The following is a 20,857-nucleotide window of genomic DNA, read 5'->3' as shown; positions in this document are numbered from 1 at the left end:
TTAACCCTCATCGTCACCTTTTCTGCACCTCCATCATCCCTATCTCTCTCCTCACCACCGTCATTGACCTCTTACTATCCATACTACCACACCTATCATTGTTCAGTCCTCTCAAACTGGATGTCCCATCTACCATAATCACTCTTGTCCAATTCCTTGCACTCTTTGCATCATTCGATATCTTCAGACTGAGCTCATCAGCGATATTGTTTACCTTCACCGTGTCTACATCCCGACAGCACTCAGAAGAGTGGGTTTCAGAAGCGGACCACAGACACCAGAGAGACTTCCTCGCAGCCCTCAACAAGCCGCTCCCAGTCCTCCCTGTCCCTACCAAAGCCCGTACCCCAGACGCGGAAGGAACAGTCGAGCAGATCACTGAATTGTATCAAGACTCATCTGCTTTGTCTTCTCCAATTGATCCAATTGAGGAAATCATCCTTGACATAAACAATGCCCTCGCCCTCGCCCTCACCCAATCTATCTTTTACCATTCCACCATCTGTAGGAGAAATACTAGGAGCCTCGAGGAGGTTCTCCAGCGTCTCAGATAGGGCACAGAGAGAACTTTTAATCTTCATATTCCTGCACCACGATCAGGTTCTGTTGAACGACTACTTCGAGAGCCTAGTACGCCTGAGTTACGAGAACACTCAGAGGGTTAAACTCTTGAAAGGAGCAGTGAACGTACAGGAACAAAACCTGCATCTCATCTTGCAGGATTATATTCCCTCTCTCCTTGAACTTTATCGTATTCACCCTCTCTCATTCCCAAGCATACCCAGTCGACTTCTCCCTTACAATTTTGAACATACCTTGCCTTGTGGTATTGTTCTAAGGAAGAAGCCCAAAGAAGAACCCACCTACAACATCCCCTCCTCATTTTCTACAAACAACTACTACAACATCTACTCCACTTCTCCAGTCCACTATCAACCCATCAAGTACTTTTGCATCGGCAACCATCTCGACAACCTCTCCATCATCAACTACTTGATGCGACTCCGCTGTACTCTCTACCTCCCCCAAGTCGAAGATCTCGAAGCATTCGGACCATGTTTTGGTCTTCAACACAGTACCTCTGTTATCATCGTCACACCTGCTACCAAAGATCAGATCCGACAAGTTGTTGCTGGTTTAGCTCAATTTGATCAGCTTATTGCAACTGCACAGAGGAAAGCTCGTGACGGGGAAGACTACACCGCTGATATAGACAACATCCAATATGTCTCCAAATACGTTGAGAAGTACTACTGGGTCTTAGAAATCCTCACGCCATTCATTGTTAACCAGCGATCAGATTACCCCGAACACTTCATCATTACTGTTTCCAAAGTGACTTCTGGGCCATTGCTAATTATAGTCCAAAAACTCATATCTACTCGCAATCCTCGTCCACCTACCAAGGTCAAAGAGGAGAAGCATCACTTATCCCATCAGTCGAGCAACTTTTTGCACCTAGCACAGAAATAATTGAATTAGAAATGGGAAGTTTGTTGGAAGATATAATAGGAGGCAAATCAGACGAAGGGACAGAATTGGAAAACAAAGAGTCTACAGGAGGCATAGAATATTGGAGACCTCAGGAAGCAGAAGGAGGAGATTTCCCTAGTAACTTTGTTTTTGACCTGGACTTTGATTGAATAAGACTCATTTTTCTAACTCGTTAAAACTGGAGCCCTATCGAGAACCCCGTCCTTTTGTTACTCCCAAAACACCTCCTCCACAATCTCTAGGAGCCGCCACTGAAGCCCTAGAACCAGACAATTTATATCAATCTGCAGGACCAGAAGACTTTCCCCCCCACCTCAGAATCCACCACCTGAAAACCAACCTGACAATTGGTACAATCAAGAGTCTTTAGACCTTGAACCTGATCTAGCAGCCAGAATGACCAACAAATCCAATCAAGGCAGCAAGGCTGTCCTTGCCTCTCCTCTGTTCGAATTCATCGGCAAAAAGGAAACATATGTTGACTGGAAGAACGTGCTAGCAAACTACTTCATCGCATATCCCCAAAAGTTTCCAAACTGATTCCTCCAAAATCCTCTTTGCATTGTCTCAAATCTCGTCCGATAAAGCCAATGATGCCTGCCACACTTGGAAGGCAAATTTCAACAACAAACCTGCGGTGCTGAGAGACTTATTCGCACCACGGAATTGGGGAACTATCTTGGAGTTTATCAAGGAATTAGATAATGAATTCATGGACCCCACCTCAAGTTGAATGCAGAAATAGCGCTTCATAGCTATGAGCAATGAGATATGACAGTTGATGTATACTTTGGGGGACTCGAGTCCAAACCTATGGAAGCGGGATTACCAACAGACACACATGAAAGTTATCCGTTTATTCACAGTATCCTTTGCCAAAACCTCTCTCAATTCCTTTGCAACCATATCTCGCAACAGGAAAACCTACCCACCACGTACTCAGAATGGAAGACAGCAGCCCGGAAGTGGGAGCAGCGGAACAAAGAACTTAACTTGGAAAGGAGGAGAGGCAGACCCACACAGCAGAGACTACCCCCACCTCAGTACCAATGGTATCAACCACGTTATCAGCAGAATCAAAACTATCCGCCGCCACAGCAGAATCAACAAGTAGTACCGTGTACAGAGATGCGAAGACCACAGTATATTCAACAACGACCGTATTATACTCCACCTCAGATGCCACTGCCCCAGAATGCAGTCCATCCCAACGCAGCAGGAACATTTGGAGGATCAGGTGTGCCTATGGAGATTGGGTGTTCGGACACACAGAGACAATGTTGGCCCAACCTGAACATTATTTGTTACAATTGTGGTGAGCAAGGCCACATTTCTAGGAATTGTCCATATGGAAAGGTGGCAATACATTATATGGAAATGGAGGAAACCAAAGACACTCCCACTACGTCATCGTTAAAAAAAATTGAAGCACCTCCCAAGGATTTTTGGAATGGTCAGGAGTAAGCACGGACTCTCTGACCCGTAATGTTGTATCTAACTCTTGTACACTACCAACAACTGCAATGAATTGAGTTGATCAACATCTACGCTGTACCCAAAAACTACGCAAAGCCACATTCACCGGAATGGTTGGCCAGACAAATCAAAGACCAGAAACCGGAAAGAGCAAGGGCTCTACTACAAAACTGGGCGAATAGAGACCATTACGAGCATATCACACTGCAAGCAATACAGATGCTGAAGAATCACAATGAAGAAAATATTGTGGAACATATCCATGCTTACACCTCGCCGCATAGACCCATGCCAAAATGCAGCCTCCATGTCATTTCTCAAGTTACTACCACAGACAACAGACAAATGTTCACCGTACCTACCCTTATCAACTCCGGCTGCACCAACTCAGTTATTGACCAAAGCCTGATTGACAAGTATACCCTCAACACCACACCACTCCCCGTCCCTCTTGACGCCACAGGAGCCAATGATCAATCCCAGAAAGTAATGTGTTATGTCACCCTTCACATCAGTGTGAAAGGGAAAGAACACTTAATGGATGTCATCGTGGCATCATTACTTCCGCCACACATACTACTGGGACATGACTGGTTGATATTTACTAATCCTTCAATTGATTGGCGGGCCAACAAGATTACTTTCCCTGCTGATAATTTGGAGTATCATCCCAAAGAAGGAGATAAAATCTTAGCCGTTGATCTTAACATGAATCATAGAGATCACGCAGTTGGAGTTGAACGCCTTCGCTACCAAAAGCCAACAGATTAGCTGAGTCCTCCAAAAAGGCGAAGTCAAAACTCACCTTCCGAGATGTTGTCCCCCCAGTCTACCACAAATTTGAACCCGTTCTTATCAAAGAATTATTCGACAAACTTCCCCCCAAACGTCCTTGGGACCACGCAATTGAATTAGTACCTGAGGCTAACAGTCTTGACTGCAAAATGTACCCTCTTAGCCCAGACAAACAGCACCATCTAGACAAATTCCTTGACAAAAATCTGAAAAGTGGACAAATCCGAGTGTCCAAATCACCCTACGCATCCCTGTTCATCTTTATCAAGAAGAAAGATGGTTCACTACACCCTGTCCAAGACTATTGCAAGCTGAACAAGCTTACCATAAAGAATCACTACACCCTCCCCCTCATATCCAAACTCATTGATAAACTCAAGGGTGCCAACTACTTCACAAAGCTAGACGTGCGATGGGGATACAACAATGTCCAAATCCAAGAGGGAGATAAACATAAAGCTGCATTCAGGACCAATCACGGCCTGTTTGAACCCCTTGTCATGTTCTTCATATCACAACACAATGGGATCCGCACCCGTGTACAGTGATTCTGGACCTTCTGGGCATGCAACCAATCAGTATGCTTTCCAAGTACGCCTTGGTAGCTTAGTTGGTAAAGCACCAGACCATGAAAGCTGGAGTCCCAGGTTCAAGCCCTGGCCAATGCATGTTTTCTCATACTATAAACAAATGTCATAATTTGTCACTTCAGACTTACCAACTCGCCGGCAACCTTCCAAACAATGATGGACCACCTCCTCAGAGAACTGATCACGGAAGGAAAAGTTATCATGTACCTGGACGGTATCATGATCTTCACAGAAACACTCGAGGAACATTGTTGAATAGTCACCAGAGTCCTTCACATTCTGCAGCAAAATCAGTTGTATCTCAAACCGGAAAAATGCAAATTCAAGAAACAGAAAGTAGAGTACCTAGGCCTGATCATTTCCAGAAACACTATCCGTATGGATTTGTTAAAGGTTGCAGCAGTTGCCAACTGGCCAGCACCAAAGAACAAAAGAGAACTCCAATCATTCCTAGGATTCTCCAACTTCTATCAACAATTCATCTGAGACTACGGAAAAATTGCAAAACCACTCACCACACTCACTGGAAAGGTTGATTGGACCTGGAAAGATGAACAAGAAACATCTTTTGAAATGTTAAAGAGAACACTCACCACTGCCCCCACCCTTGCTATACCAAACAATGACGACCCGTTTAGATTAGAAACTGATGCCTCTGACTTCGCTGTAGGAGCCGTCCTATCATAAAAACAGAACAATAAGTTTAGACCCATAGCATTCCTTTCAAAAGCCCTCACCCCCGCCAAACGAAATTATGAAATCTACAACAAAGAGATGCTTGCAGTCATGACTGCACTAGATGAATGGCAACATCACCTTGTAGGATCGAAACATCCCTTCACTATCTTCACAGATCATCAGAATCTCCTTTATTTCCGCCAACCTCAGAAATACAACCGACATCAGGCTCAATGGTCCTCTCAGCTTGCAGATTATAATTTCAAAATGGAGTACATCAAAGGAGATCAAAATACAAAGGCTGACCTGTTAAGCAGATGAATCAATCATCCTAGAGGCACAAACAATAACAAGAATCAAACACTCCTCCCAGATGTACATTTTGAAGTACTTGACACCAACGAAGGATACCTACCAGATATACATCGAAGCTTCCAAGAACAGGACGACGTAGTAAAAAGGAACTTGAAGGATAAGTTGGATACCTGGAAGGTGAAGGATAGGATCATCTGGATCAAAAGAGAATCCGCGATGAGTTCCTACCCGATCCCATTAGCTGACCGCGTATACATTCCTCGAAACCACGAATTACGGGCGCAAATATTGAAGGATCACCATGACAAAGCTCTGGCTGGACACCCAGGAGAGAGAACAATATTTGAACGAGTAAACCGAGAGCTCTGGTGGCCGAGTCTTCGTACAGATATCAGACAATATGTACGAGGGTGCGAGAGTTGTCAATGCACCAAGGCACATCAGACCAAGCCTAACGCCCCCCTACATCCAAACCCGATACCCGATCGGCCTTGGCAAATTATCACCACCGACCTTATAGGCACTGTCAATGATGAGAACTGCTGTTAGAAAACCACACACAAAAACAAACTAACACACAATCCTCCCAGATTCCACGGAACTTGTTTATGGGCTTTGCCTCCTAGAACAGTGGAGTGGTCTGGTTGTTCGTGGGGTGGTACATATAAAAATCCTTCAAAGTAAAACCCAGAGGTGTATGAGTGTGGGTTTTGAGGAGGAGGGATAGTTGAATTGATAGAAGATAGGGGCTTAGTGACGAGTATAGATGAGCACTACCTTGCTCATTGTAGCACAAGGTAGGTTTGAGAACGACAAGGATGACAAGGTGACGAGGTTCCCAGTGATAGCGCTCCTGACGCACAAACTGTAGTGCTCAGAAGGACTCTAATCGAAAGGGATAACAATGACTTCAAAAGTGGGAAGTGACAATGACAGCAATTAACAGTGGTAGCAGTGGGAAGTGTTGTGACCACACTGGATCACAAGTAGCAGAGAGTAGTGAACTTGAGATTAGAGAAGAAGTCTGGATTGGAGTTCTTGTTTTTTTTACAAGGTAAAATACAGGGGTTTATATAGTAAAAGAAAAGTAGGCTATGCACAATATAGCTGTGCAAAAAGAATGAGAAAGAACATGAAGGAAGGAATGTACACTGACGAATCCTGCGTAGGTAGTATAGGATAAGATTGTCAAAAAAAGGAAAAGAAAGGGATAGAACAATGAATGCTGTGAGTAATGTCACAGGTCTGTACAGCCATAAAGTAAAGTCCAATAGCAAAAAGAGAGCAGGAAAATCATGATGTCATGGGAAGATGCAGTAAAAAAAGGGCAAGGCAAAACACTATCAGTATCAACACAGTTCCTTTATTGTCAGTCAGGCATTCTAAGAAAATATGTGTCCATAAAAATGATTCAAAAATCAAAAATAATCGCACTGTAAATGAATGTTCTGCTGAAAAAAAAAGAAACTGGAGCCACCGGTCCACCACCTAGTCCAAATCCGACAGTTCCATGGCCTTACCAATGGACTGGTTGTGTTGGACCACCTGATCAAACGAGGGAGGGAGAGGAGTAGTTCCAATTTGGAACAAGTGAGTCCCAGGCAGCGTGTGGTAGGTGTAGCTGTAGCAAAGACGATGGACAAAAGATAAGTGTACCCAAGTGAATGGGACAGCGATGAACATGGGCGACGCAAGGGGATGAACCTTTTCCAGCTCAAAAATTACCCACCCACACTCCAACCAGGCAAGACGAGCGACCGATGTTTTGATAGTATATGATGGTAGATCGACGTCATGAAGATGGACCTGTTGCCCTATTTGAACCGGCCGCCGGGGCTTTGCTGATATCAGCAGTGGCACGTGGTAGTCAACGGATCGGCGACGGAAGCGGATAGGAAGTGGTGACATCAGAAATGGTGGGGGTGCAAATAAGATTAGGAGGAGGAGGGTGGAGGTGACAAACAAGTGGATTAGAATGGGGACCCAGAAACGACCGTCAGGTGAGAATAAAAAGGAGAGGAAGGGGCCCATGGTGGGGCTAGGCAAAGGAAGGGGAGTAAGGGAAACGACAAAAGCGAGGGCGCAATCCAATGTGTAGCCAGTGGCGACGCAAAAATTTGCCAAAATGCCAAAATGCGGAAAGTACCGAATGGAAAAGCAAAGGTGAGCGTGACTGGATTGCCTAATAGAGGTGGTGCTGATCAGCCACAAGTTTGAAACAGGCAATATTAATTACTATTCCACGTGGCACTGTGCCTGTGTGGCGCAAAGGTGAGTCTTTTTGAATATTCACTTCATTATTGACACCTGTCCATGCTACCAATCAACTTTGGTGCATGACAGCGCACTACCGGAGTCCAAGGGCTACACCGCCGTTCAGGTCTTTGTAGACCAATTTAGCAAGATGGCCCATTTTGTCCCCACTTTCGTTACCCTCGACTCCGCCGGTTACGCACTTCAGCTCAGAGACAATGTGATACGACTCCACGGAATTCCCAAGAAGATTATCTCCGATTGAGGTCCTCAATATGTCGTTATTTACTAAAGACTTTTATGAATTGATGGGAATAATGCCAGGTCTTTCTACAGGTTATCACCCTCAGACGGATGGACAGTCTGAACAGATCAACCAGAATCTCGAGCACTACCTGCGTGTCTTTGTAAATCATAAACAGGATGATTGGGCAGATTGGCTCTCCATTGCCAAATTCACGTATAATAATCATCTTCGCACTTTGACGAATCAAACACCTTTCTTTTTAAACTATGGTCTACACCCACGAACAAATATCACCATTGCATTGTCCCCTTGATCCGCGTTGGCGGCCGAGTTTGGTGAACAAATGAAACGACTCCATGACCTCACAAAATCTTCCCTTCTTTTAGCAAACAACAATCTCAGATGTTACTACGACTGTAAGAGATCCCCACCGCAAGAGTATCAAACTGGTGACAAAGTCTGGTTGGAAGGGCACAACATCATGACAGACAGACAGATGAAGAAATTGGACGACAAGCAGTTTGGTCCTTTTAAAATCATCCGGAAAGTTGGACCTTCCACTTACCAACTCGACATTCCAAAAAGCTGGAGGTCCATTCACCTAGTATTCAACAAAGCTATTCTATTGCTGTACCATACCCCCAAATTCCCTAACTGTTACGCACAAAGTGCTTAACAAAGTCTGAGGATTTGTCGAGGGTTCAAAGAGACTTATCTGAAGACAAATTTGAGGATGTAGTTCTGAGTAGAGTTCTTCCAACAAGAGTTGGTCTTCTTCTGAGTAGAAGTCTGATCTTAGGAGTCTAGCTTTGTAAGCGTAAACTGCGTAGAATTGTATTGAAGAAATACTACTACTGTTACAAGGGTATTTATAGGGAATAAGATCGGTGATAGGAGTTAGGTCCTATCTAGGGGAGGCTTGCCTGTTGAGGGCTAACTACTATACTAGGTAATGTAGTCTGTGAAGAAAACAGAAATGTACGTGAAGGAAATGAGTCATCAGTCCAATGGTATAACCAATGAGTAAGGAAAAATAAGTAGTCCATAAAGGGAGTAGAAATTGTAACACTAACCAGCCTTTCTCCTCGAGACCACCACCTGAAATCATTGAAGGGGTAGACAAATACAAAGTAGAAAGTATAGTTGTGTCTAGACCGACCAAACTACGAGGCACTAAACTCGACTACTTGAGACTTCAACAAGTTAGTTGTGAGGATACAACGAGAAGACTCGCTGAGTCCTTCCCCATGTATTGCTCCTGTATATATACTAAAATACATGAGGTACTGTACAGTTGTAAATAAAGTTTAAAGTCCGATGTTTAGACACATGATGAGTCTAGACATTGGTCAGGTGTTGTGTCACATGACTTGGTCATGTGACTATAAAAAGTCGAAAATGTACAGTGAAGTAAATGGTCACATGACAAGTCATGTGACTTGGAAAACTAAAAGTAAAAGTGCAAAAAGTGAAGTGTAAGTAGGTACTGGTATGTCAATTGTAACATTCTGTAGATGAGCACTTTCAGACAAGTGCACCATACTGCTGTGTAGAGGTCTGGAGTGAACATTATCAGGCAGGACCAACATGGTTACATTGCCTTGGTGTTCTGAATAGCGAGAACATTGTGGTGGTGGTGGTGGTGGTGGTTGTTCTTCACAGTCATCCAAACTGGGAAGTGGTCTTTTATGAGCTTTAAGACTCTTCATTGACACTACTTGTAGCTCAATCTCAGCATGCTTGTGCTCTTCCATTAAGGAAGCTGATCCATGAGCAGGAACAAACATGTCAACATTTGTGTTGGAAAGGCTTGCCTCCTCAGCTGCAATAAGAGCTGCTTCACGGTCATTTTCTTTTTGTACTTCACGCAGCAAACGGTCGTGATTGTCTACAACATCACTCGCAGTTTCATCGCACTCAAAGGCATCATGTAGTGTTGGATCCATGTCGGGGTCAACAGGTCTGTTATCAGAATAGTAAACAATGTCAGGATCATTGGCTGTTGCGCAATGGGCAAAGTTGTGATCACGTGCATTTTTACACCCGTTCTCTACATCCATGTTTCTCATAATAGCAATACTATTGTTGTCAAATTCATGAGCATTGAATAAAGAACACCAGCTCTCATCCTCTGATTTCAAGTTGGCTGCTGTTCTCCATGGTTTAAATAATATTAACATTGCACGATGTCATGCACCAAAGTTGATTGGTAGCATGGACAGGTGTCAATAACAAAGCGAATATTCAAAAAGACTCGCCTTTGCGCCACACAGGCACAGTGCCACGTGGAATAGTAATTAATATTGCCTGTTTTGAACTTGTGGCTGATCAGCACCACCTCTATTAGGCAATCCAGTCACGCTCACCTTTGCTTTTCCATTCGGTACTTTCCGCGTTTTGGCATTTTGGCAAATTTTTGCGTCGCCACTGGCTACACATTGGATTGCGCCCTCGCTTTTGTCGTTTCCCTTACTCCCCTTCCTTTGCCTAGCCCCACCATGGGCCCCTTCCTCTCCTTTTTATTCTCACCTGACGGTCGTTTCTGGGTCCCCATTCTAATCCACTTGTTTGTCACCTCCACCCTCCTCCTCCTAATCTTATTTGCACCCCCACCATTTCTGATGTCACCACTTCCTATCCGCTTCCGTCGCCGATCCGTTGACTACCACGTGCCACTGCTGATATCAGCAAAGCCCCGGCGGCCGGTTCAAATAGGGCAACAGGTCCATCTTCATGACGTCGATCTACCATCATATACTATCAAAACATCGGTCGCTCGTCTTGCCTGGTTGGAGTGTGGGTGGGTAATTTTTGAGCTGGAAAAGGTTCATCCCCTTGCGTCGCCCATGTTCATCGCTGTCCCATTCACTTGGGTACACTTATCTTTTGTCCATCGTCTTTGCTACAGCTACACCTACCACACGCTGCCTGGGACTCACTTGTTCCAAATTGGAACTACTCCTCTCCCTCCCTCGTTTGATCAGGTGGTCCAACACAACCAGTCCATTGGTAAGGCCATGGAACTGTCGGATTTGGACTAGGTGGTGGACTGGTGGCTCCAGTTTCTTTTTTTTTCAGCAGAACATTCATTTACAGTGTGATTATTTTTGATTTTTGAATCATTTTTATGGACACATATTTTTTTAGAATGCCTGACTGACAATAAAGGAACTGTGTTGATACTGATAGTGTTTTACCTTGCCCTTTTTTTACTGCATCTTCCCATGACATCATGATTTTCCTGCTCTCTTTTTGCTATTGGACTTTACTTTATGGCTGTACAAACCTGTGACATTACTCACAGCATTCATTGTTCTATCCCTTTCTTTTCCTTTTTTTGACAATCTTATCCTGTACTACCTACGCAGGATTCGTCAGCATACATTCCTTCCTTCATGTTCTTTCTCATTCTTTTTGCACAGCTATACTGTGCATAGCCTACTTTTCTTTTACTATATAAACCCCTGTATTTTTACCTTGTAAAAAAAAAAAAAGAACAAGAAATCCAATCCAGACTTCTTCTCTACTCTCAAGTTCACTACTCTGCTACTTGTGATCCAGTGTGGTCACAACACTTCCCACTGCTACCACTGTTAATTGCTGCCATCGTCACTTCCCACTTTTGAAGTCATTGTCATCCCTTTCGATTAGAGTCCTTCTGAGCACTACAGTTTGTGCGTCAGGAGCCTGCTATCACTGGGAACCTCGTCACCTTGTCATCCTTGTCGTTCTCAAACCTACCTTGTGCTACGATTAGCAAGGTAGTGCTCATCTATACTCGTCACCAAGCCCCTATCCTTCTATAAATTCAACTATCCCTCCTCCTCAAAACCCACACTCATACACCTCTGGGTTTTACTTTGAAGGATCTTTATACGTACCACCCCACGAACAACCAGACCACTCCACTGTTCTAGGAGGCAAAGCCCATAAACAAGTTCCGTGGAATCTGGGAGGATTGTGTGTTAGTTTGTTTTGTGTGTGGTTTTCTAACTACAGTTCTCATCATCGACAACGACACCACATTTCATGTTCGTCTGGGGATCTATTCAGCCTTGCTATACTGCCACCAAGTAGGACAGGTACCAAAGGCACATCATGCATACACAAAAGATGACTCTGATGCTGAGGATGTTGGGGAAGAAACCTACCTCTTGTATTTTGTGGTCTGCCCCAATTTTGTAGGTGATCTGTATCACTGGATGGCCCCTCAGAATCAGAATCAACTGTTGGTCTATTGTCACTTTTGGTAATGATTGATTCTGTAAATTTCCACAATGACAAGTTTGAAAATGCAGCTTCATCTGGTCTATAACAATAATCCAAAATATCACTTGTCATGAAAAACCCCCCGTCCACCAACACGAGATCAATCTCATCAAAATCATTGACAGCATCATCATCTTGCACATTGTCATTGTCAACGGAATCATGTACCACATGCTGCATGTGAGCAACATCATCAAAGTGCCACTTTATATGATTATCAAACAAGAACCATTTCAGGAGTTTAAATGTATGGCTTTTTTAATGGTCGCCCCCACCTACTAAATAACTCATAACCTGTTGGTGGGAGACTTCTTGGCGAGCCATGATGGCATTGACTGTTTTGGTGAGAAGGCTGTTGTGCACAGTATGTTCTGGAAAGTCATTAGTGGGAAATTTAGCATCATTTTGTTGTATAGCATACAAAACTGCTTTTAAACCAACATGGGTGGCCAGTGAACTTTCCAATGCTTTTGCAGCCTCACCAGAACCTATATATTTTATGTCCATATTGCAACGCAGCAAAAATGGAACAACATCATTGAAGTTATTGATGCGGTGGTGGAGCCATTTCAATAAGATTGACAAGATTTTTGGATCAAGCTCAGTAAAGTGTGAGGAATCAATTTTTCTCATTGCATTCCCACCATGTTGTGGTTATCTGATTCATTCCCTGTCACTCCTCTTGCCCTTGGACTAGAGATCACAGCCGGTATCTTGTTACTCTTATCTTTCTTCTTCTTATTTTCCATTCATACTCATGTCCTATCATACTTACAACAAAGGAGAACCATTGTAGACCCTCGAGAAGATATCCAGATGACATAGCATTGATCCAATGCTATGTCCGGGAATACTTTGGAGGGATATTAATCAGCAATGTAGGCTGTGACTCAGCACCTTATCATGGGCTTACTGATACAGCTAATTGTACATCTCTTACCAAGACTCTCTCTCACGCAATTAGTAAATACGATAGATCAGATCACTTTCTCTCTCTTTTCTTATTGGTTAGTTGTTTGATCAGACCACTTTCTTACTCTTCCCCTTTTTGGTCTGACCATTGCTGTTCATTATATAAGGAGTACATGATAAAATTGGATAATGACCAGACCAGGGATTGAACCTGGAACCTTCTGGATACATGCCAGCTGCTCTACCAATTGAGCTATATGGCCAAGGTTATACAATATTGGATCTTAAACATGACATGCAACCACAGACGTCTTACACAGTATAACTGCTGCATACTGGGCTGGCTTACAAATCAGAGGTATTATCCTATGGAGTATTGGTATGTCAGAGTATATTCTAACCGTACATACTCGATGTATTATTCCTTAGTTCAATATTAGTTTAGATTTGCGCCTATACCAATACTCTTTAGCTCTCATACCCTAATCCACTGCCTTTCATCAAGGACTTGGCCAGGCATTGATTGTTATTATATATGTTATTATATAGCTTTGTATTTGTTGCCTGACATAAAGGACCTTGTTGATCCATCCATACACATCCTACAGTGCTTATCATCTCTTGGTTCACCAGGTTTCAAATGTTTCCAGCAGGTGTCGGAGTGCTTGTGCCAATTACAAAGTACTGCAAGATTTTTCACAGTTTCACGAAAAGCAGACTCAAATTCCACATCAGTCATATGGCAACAAGCAGGGTTAGTGTGTACTGTTGGGTGCGGGATTGATGCATCACGAGGAGGACGTCAATGAGGAGGGTCCAAACAACATGTAGTCATGTCAGGTAAATGGCATAATATGACTGACTCCAACCAGCTAAATACAGATGATTTAAAAGTTGGGTCTGATGACATGCGATCATGAAGGTCTTGCGGGTGCGGATTTCCCTCTAGCCAAATCAACATATGACAGTGTAAACTGCCTCTGCCTTGAGCTTCAACTATGCCATAGTAAGCTTTATATCTCCCAAATAAACCAAATCCCTTTTTATAGTGCAAGATAATGTCAATGAAACCTTTGATCAAGGAGTCAAAGAACTGGGCAGCAACACCTGAATTATTAGCAACAAACATGCCCCGTTGAAATGTGTTCATTGCCATACACTGTTCAGCTGACATACCACCAATTACAGCTAACAAAGGATTGCAGACATCTGCGGGATTCAAAGTGAGAAACAATGCCGGAGTAGCAAATTGTTTAATGAGTGCACAGATCTTATTCTTGCGACAAAGTTTGTAGTCATAACTTCCTTGTAAGTTCTTTGCCACAAATTTCAGTCTATTCAATAGTTTTAACGCTCTTTTTTCTTTTCTATTGGAAGGTTTTGCATGTGGATGTTTTTCCCAATTAGAAATCAATTTGGTGAGTGTAGGACTTAGCTCTTTGAGATCATGAGCAATTGCCTCTTTTTCTTCATGTATTATAGAAAAAGATGTATTTTTGTTAACCTCCTGTTTTTGTAATATGTTCCAACACACAAAGGCAAAGCGGGATCTTTCACGAATGGTGATTCATCTTGACGGAGAAGATTCTTCAGTTGACGCTCAAAAAAAATCTGTTGATCTTTCCGTCGACGTGGATCATGAAAGCCACCTATGCCCCAAGGATCAAGATGAGGAAATAGAAAAGTCAGTAAAGAAGCATCTGATTATGAACTATTGTTACATAAATGAGTACACGGTTAAGAATGCCTACCTGCTGCCTTTGATTAGCCAGCTAGTAGACAAATTAGCAGGTGCCAAGATCCTAACAAAGATGGATCTCAGATGGGGGTACAACAATGTACAAATCAAAGAAGAAGATGTTTGGAAGGCCGTGTTCACATGCCACCAAGGATCCTTCGAGCCCCTTGTCATGTTCTTTGGGTTGACCAATTCACCGGCGACCTTCCAGAGCATGATGAATGAAATCTTTGCAGATATGGAAAACTGTGTTGTCATTTACATTGACAATTTGTTGATATTTACAAAGTCGGACAGTGACACGGAGTATGACAGGATTGTGCAAGAAGTCCTTTGACGCTTACAGGAATGGGACCTATTTGTCAAACATAAGAAATATAACTTTAAAGTGAAGGAAGTAGACTTCCTTGGTATGATAATAGGCCAGAATGGAATCAGGATGGATCCTGAGAAAGTTCAAGCTATATTGGATTGGCCAGAACCTACTTGAGTAAAAGGAGTTAGGGCCTTCCTTGGCTTAGGCAACTTCTACCGAAGATTTGTTGAAAATTTTGCAAAGATAATGAGACTGTTGAATGATCTCTGTCATATCCGTACCAGAGGACAGAACTCCGGAATCTCTGAAGGAGATATTTCCTCAAGTCCAAACCTCCCGAATCTTTGGTATTCTCAGGATTAGGCTCCTCATGGCCTGCTGGTCAGCATAACCCCATACCCCACCCCCACATGGTGCCCCGGACTCCCGTTCTGATACTCCTGTACCGGACTTCTGATCCGCCATATGCTTTCCTGCACATATTCTCATACTCCTCATGGACTCTGTAGTTTAGACCTTATGATACACACTTTGCACATACATTTCTCTTTCGCTAGATAATTGTCTGCATGGAACTCCGTACCTACATTACAAGTTACTCCTTATGAGCTCCTACTCCTCCAACAGTATATGAGTTGTAGCTCCTGTACTCCATTCCTGCATCTCAAATATCAACTAGATTCTCTTGCCTTTTTACAAGTTGTAACAACCTAGAGTTTGTATACTCTGGCGCACAACTAGAACTAACTAGAAAGGTAGTGAGGGGAGTGGTTACCCTTAGGATAGGACCAAGTTAGTTGTGGGTAAACAACAGGAGGACTTGCTGAGGAGTCTCCTGGATCTATTGAGGTATTTATACTACTACAGGTTGTTTGTACATGTTGTACTATACAGTTGATAAAGCAGTGGCTGATGATGTCAGAGGGTGCAGCCTGTGTGACCAGCTTTACTGCGTGAGAGACTTGTAGCTAAAATAAGAAGAAAGGCAGCACAGCACGAGAAAGAGGAGTTTGAACAAAAGGAAAGTGCCGCGTGGCACAATGTGAGAAGACTACAGTAAAAGATCAAAGCGGAGAATGAAAATAAAAGGAAAGGTCCAAAAATGTGTTATTGTAACACAAGTCCCTTTCCGGTCCTTCTCCAAAGGATCTTTACTCTGCTCCCTTTTCATCCTCTACTCTCCTCCGTCCATTCCAACAAGTTAGGGACCAAGGTCCGCAGAAGGGCCTAGGGCCTAGTGCACGAGCTAAGCCAACTCCCAATCTCATACTTCATTAACCCCCCTACTCCATCTTCATACTCCCTAACTCCAACACTCCAAAAGGTCACGGCTCTGACAATCTCACAAAAAAGGACATTGTCTGGCATTGGGGCGTCAAAGAACAAGAAGCTTTTGATGAGCTTAAACAAGCATTTACAACAGCACCCATATTAGCATTTCCTGAATTAGACAAAGAGTTCTGGTTAGAAACTGACTGTTCTGATTTTGCTACTGGGGCTGTTCTGTCAATTAAGTGTCCTGACAATCTTTGGAGGCCTTGTGCCTATTTATCACATAGTTTGCCGCCTACAGAGCACAATTACCAAATTTATGACAAAGAGATGCTAGCCATCATTAGAGCTTTAGAGCACTGGCAGCACTACTTAGAAGGTGCTAGGCACCAATTCAGAATTTGGACTGATCATAAAAACCTGAAGTGTTTTATGATGGCCCGGGGCCAAAACATATGTACTGAAGTAAAGATCAAAGACCAAGGACCCCAGAAGAATATATGGAGATGAGGGACATACCGTATTGCAAAGCGGTGTCGATGATGAGAACTGCAGTTAGAAAACCACACACAAAACAAACTAACACACAATCCTCCCAGATTCCACGGAACTTGTTTATGGGCTTTGCCTCCTAGAACAGTGGAGTGGTCTGGTTGTTCATGGGGTGGTACATATAAAGATCCTTCAAAGTAAAACCCAGAGGTGTATGAGTGTGGGTTTTGAGGAGGAGGGATAGTTGAATTTATAGAAGGATAGGGGCTTTGTGACGAGTATAGACGAGCACTACCTTGCTAATCGTAGCACAAGGTAGGTTTGAGAACGACAATATAACGAGGTTCCCAGTGATAGCAGGCTCCTGACGCACAAACTGTAGTGCTCAGAAGGACTCTAATCGAAGGGGATGACAATCACTTTCAAAAAGTGACGAGTGACGATGACAGCAGTTAACAGTGGTAGAAGTGGGAAGTGTTGTGACCACACTGGATCACAAGTAGTAGAGTAGTGAACTTGAGAGTAGAGAAGAAGTCTGGATTGGATTTCTTGTTCTTTTTACAAGGTAAAATACAGGGGTTTATATAGTAAAAGAAAAGTAGGCTATGCACAGTATAGCTGTGCAAAAGAATGAGAAAGAACATGAAGGAAGGAATGTATGCTGACAAATCCTGCATAGGTAGTACAGGATAAGATTGTCAAAAAAAGGAAAAGAAAGAGATAGAACAATAAATGCTGTGAGTAATGTCACAGGTTTGTACAGCCATAAAGTAAAGTCCAATAGCAAAAAGAGAGCAGGAAAATCATGATGTCATGGGAAGATGCAGTAAAAAAAAGGGCAAGGCAAAACACTATCAGTATCAACACAGTTCCTTTATTGTCAGTCAGGCATTCTAAAAAAATATGTGTCCATAAAAATGATTCAAAAATCAAAAATAATCGCACTGTAAATGAATGTTCTGCTGAAAAAAAAGAAACTGGAGCCACCGGTCCACCACCTAGTCCAAATCCGACAGTTCCATGGCCTTACCAATGGACTGGTTGTGTTGGACCACCTGATCAAACGAGGGAGGGAGAGGAGTAGTTCCAATTTGGAACAAGTGAGTCCCAGGCAGCGTGTGGTAGGTGTAGCTGTAGCAAAGACGATGGACAAAAGATAAGTGTACCCAAGTGAATGGGACAGCGATGAACATGGGCGACGCAAGGGGATGAACCTTCTCCAGCTCAAAAATTACCCACCCACGCTCCAACCAGGCAAGACGAGCGACCGATGTTTTGATAGTATATGATGGCAGATCGACGTCATGAAGATGGACCTGTTGCCCTATTTGGACCGGCCGCCGGGGCTTTGCTGATATCAGCAGTGGCACGTGGTAGTCAACGGATCGGCGACGGAAGCGGATAGGAAGTGGTGACATCAGAAATGGTGGGGGTGCAAATAAGATGAGGAGGAGGAGGGTGGAGGTGACAAACAAGTGGATTAGAATGGGGACCCAGAAACGACCGTCAGGTGAGAATAAAAAGGAGAGGAAGGGGCCCATGGTGGGGCTAGGCAAAGGAAGGGGAGTAAGGGAAACGACAAAAGCGAGGGCGCAATCCAATGTGTAGCCAGTGGCGACGCAAAAATTTGCCAAAATGCCGAAACGCGGAAAGTACCGAATGGAAAAGCAAAGGTGAGCGTGACTGGATTGCCTAATAGAGGTGGTGCTGATCAGCCACAAGTTCAAAAAGGGCAATATTAATTACTATTCCATGTGGCACTGTGCCTGTGTGGCGCAAAGGCGAGTCTTTTTGAATATTCGCTTCGTTATTGACACCTGTCCATGCTACCAATCAACTTTGGTGCATGACAGCGGTTGGCTCGCTGATGTATGCTGCCATTAGGACGCGACCTGATATTGCTCATGCTGTTGCGATTACTTCCCGATTTGTTGAAAATCCTGGTAGGGCCCATTGGGAAGCCGTGAAGCGAATAATCCGATACCTAAAGGGGACTTGTGAGCTCTGGTTAATGTATGGACCTGAGCAAACTGACCTTGTAGGCTATAGTTGTCAGGCAACAAATACGAAGCTATATAACAACAACCAATGCCTGGCCAAGTCCTTGATGAAAGGCGGTGGATCAGGGTATGAGAGCTGAAGAGTATTGGTATAGGCGCAAATCCAAACTAATATTGAACTAAGGAATAATACATCAAGTATGTACTCCTTATATAGTGAACAGCGAGGGTCAGACCAAAAAAGGGAAAGATAAAGAAAGTGGTCTGACCGAACAACTAACCAATAAGAAAAGAAAGGGAAAGTGGTCCAATCTATTGTATTTACTAATTGTGTGAGAGAGAGTCTTGGTAAGAGATGTACAATTAGCTGTATCAGTAAGCCCATGATAAGGTGCTGAGTCACAGCCTACATTGCTGATTAATATCCCTCCAAAGTATTCCCAGACATAGCATTGGATCAATGCTATGTCATCTGGATATCTTCTTGAGGGTCTACAACGGTTCTCCTTTGTTGTAAGTACAATAAGACGTGAGTATGAATGGAAACTCAGAAGAAGAAAGATAAGAGTAACAAGATACCGGCCGTGATCTCTAGTCCAAGGGCAAGAGGAGTGACAGGGAATGAATCAGATAACCATGACATGATGGGAATGCAATGATAAAAATTGATTCCTCACATTAGCTCCCCTTTTATAAGACTTGTGTCCTCATGAGTCCAGAAGCGGCACTGTGGAACTTGTTGGTAATCCAATCAAAAAGCATCGGAGATTTAGAAGTTGCGGTGTAGTTTTCATAGGGACAGAAATGAAGTGAAGCAGTGATGATGCGAGGGGCAGCAGGATGTGTTTTATGGAAGGTGGCAAGCAAATCGGAGACGTGTGTAAGATTGGTGTTGGGTTCCTAAGTACGCTCAGAGACTGGATAACCATGCCAGTGGACCAAGGGTAACCACTCCCGCATCATCATCTTTATAGTGTGTTCTAGTTGTGCACCAGAGTAACAAACTCTTGGTTGTTACACAGAATGTCTTGAAAGAAAATGGCATTCTTGGTAATGCTGAACAAGAGCACACAATCAACATAATTGTGTGACATTACATATCTAACGATCAAAATCAACTATTAATGTATGTAGGAGGTGTTGGTGGTATAGGCAAGAGTCATATAATACATACCTTGATGGATTTCTTTTGTTGCTGCAGTGTTGAGGACATGCTTCTGATAAGTGCCCCAACTGGATGTGCTGCTGTGTTGATTAACGGTTATACCATACATTCTCTTACTTTCCTGGCTAGTAAAAATTGGGAAAGTAGGTCGCAAGAGCTCAGCTATTAAACATCCAACACCTGCTTCTTTTGCAACTACAGTGGGGAACAAAAGAGTACTTTGATGATATGGAAAAGACTATTTGCACCAAAGGAACAAACAAACCGGCAGCTTTTTGGGTACCAGGTTGCATTAACCATTTGTGGATCACTGAGCGCAATGGTGATCCTGCTAAGCAAGTCTCTATCAACATTATTCCATTCTTGTCAACTGCATGCACAGAACTACAAAACACTCTGTCTGAATTTACATTTCCCAGTAAATATATGTTATCATATCAATTTTTGGCACTGATTCACGCAAATCTACAGAAACAAAGACTGTAGTCTGGAAAAATATTCATTTCTCCTCTTGGCAAAACAGCCTGGTCTGCGGCTCTAGAGATCTGGTATGTACTTTACCACATTGTAAAAGATTTTGACGCTTTACATATCTCACAGATTTGCCCATTCACCAAAGTGTTTGACGCTAGGAAAGAGTTTGGTCCCAAAAGAGAAATGTCACATTTTGCTATTGAAGACTTGGATAATAAGGACGTTGTACTTGTTGAAGGCACTATCTGTTGCTATTCCACCACAAAAAAGAAATCACTGTCTGAAGCCAATACCTGGTCAGCCTTTTTACACTTAGAAAGTATTTCTTTCCTACACAGGGCTATAACTCTGGACAGGAGTGCACCTCAGCT

At 43.2% G+C, this 20,857-nt stretch overlaps 2 protein-coding genes across 2 annotated transcripts; one reads left to right on the top strand and one right to left on the bottom strand.

Annotated features, from left to right (window-relative positions):
- Positions 1 to 453: 453 nt before the first annotated feature.
- Positions 454 to 2,034, top strand: SERLADRAFT_433721 (uncharacterized protein; the record flags this gene model as incomplete). Its single annotated transcript, XM_007313937.1, has 2 exons — positions 454 to 1,407; positions 1,813 to 2,034. The coding sequence occupies 2 exons, from the start codon at positions 454 to 456 to the stop codon at positions 2,032 to 2,034; spliced, it is 1,176 nt and encodes a 391-aa protein (XP_007313999.1).
- Positions 2,035 to 10,031: 7,997 nt separating this feature from the next.
- On the bottom strand, positions 10,032 to 10,447 carry SERLADRAFT_379132 (uncharacterized protein; the record flags this gene model as incomplete). Its single annotated transcript, XM_007313936.1, has 1 exon — positions 10,032 to 10,447. A coding segment is annotated over one exon (165 nt), but the record flags the coding sequence as incomplete, so codon positions are not given.
- Between the last annotated feature and the right edge of the window lie 10,410 nt (positions 10,448 to 20,857).

The sequence above is a fragment of the Serpula lacrymans genome (genome assembly GCF_000218685.1).
Source record: "Serpula lacrymans var. lacrymans S7.9 unplaced genomic scaffold SERLAscaffold_2, whole genome shotgun sequence".
NCBI classification, from domain to species: Eukaryota; Fungi; Basidiomycota; class Agaricomycetes; order Boletales; family Serpulaceae; genus Serpula; species Serpula lacrymans.
The sequence above is the reverse complement of the archived record's forward strand: the minus strand, read 5'-3'. Positions and strand labels throughout refer to the sequence as shown.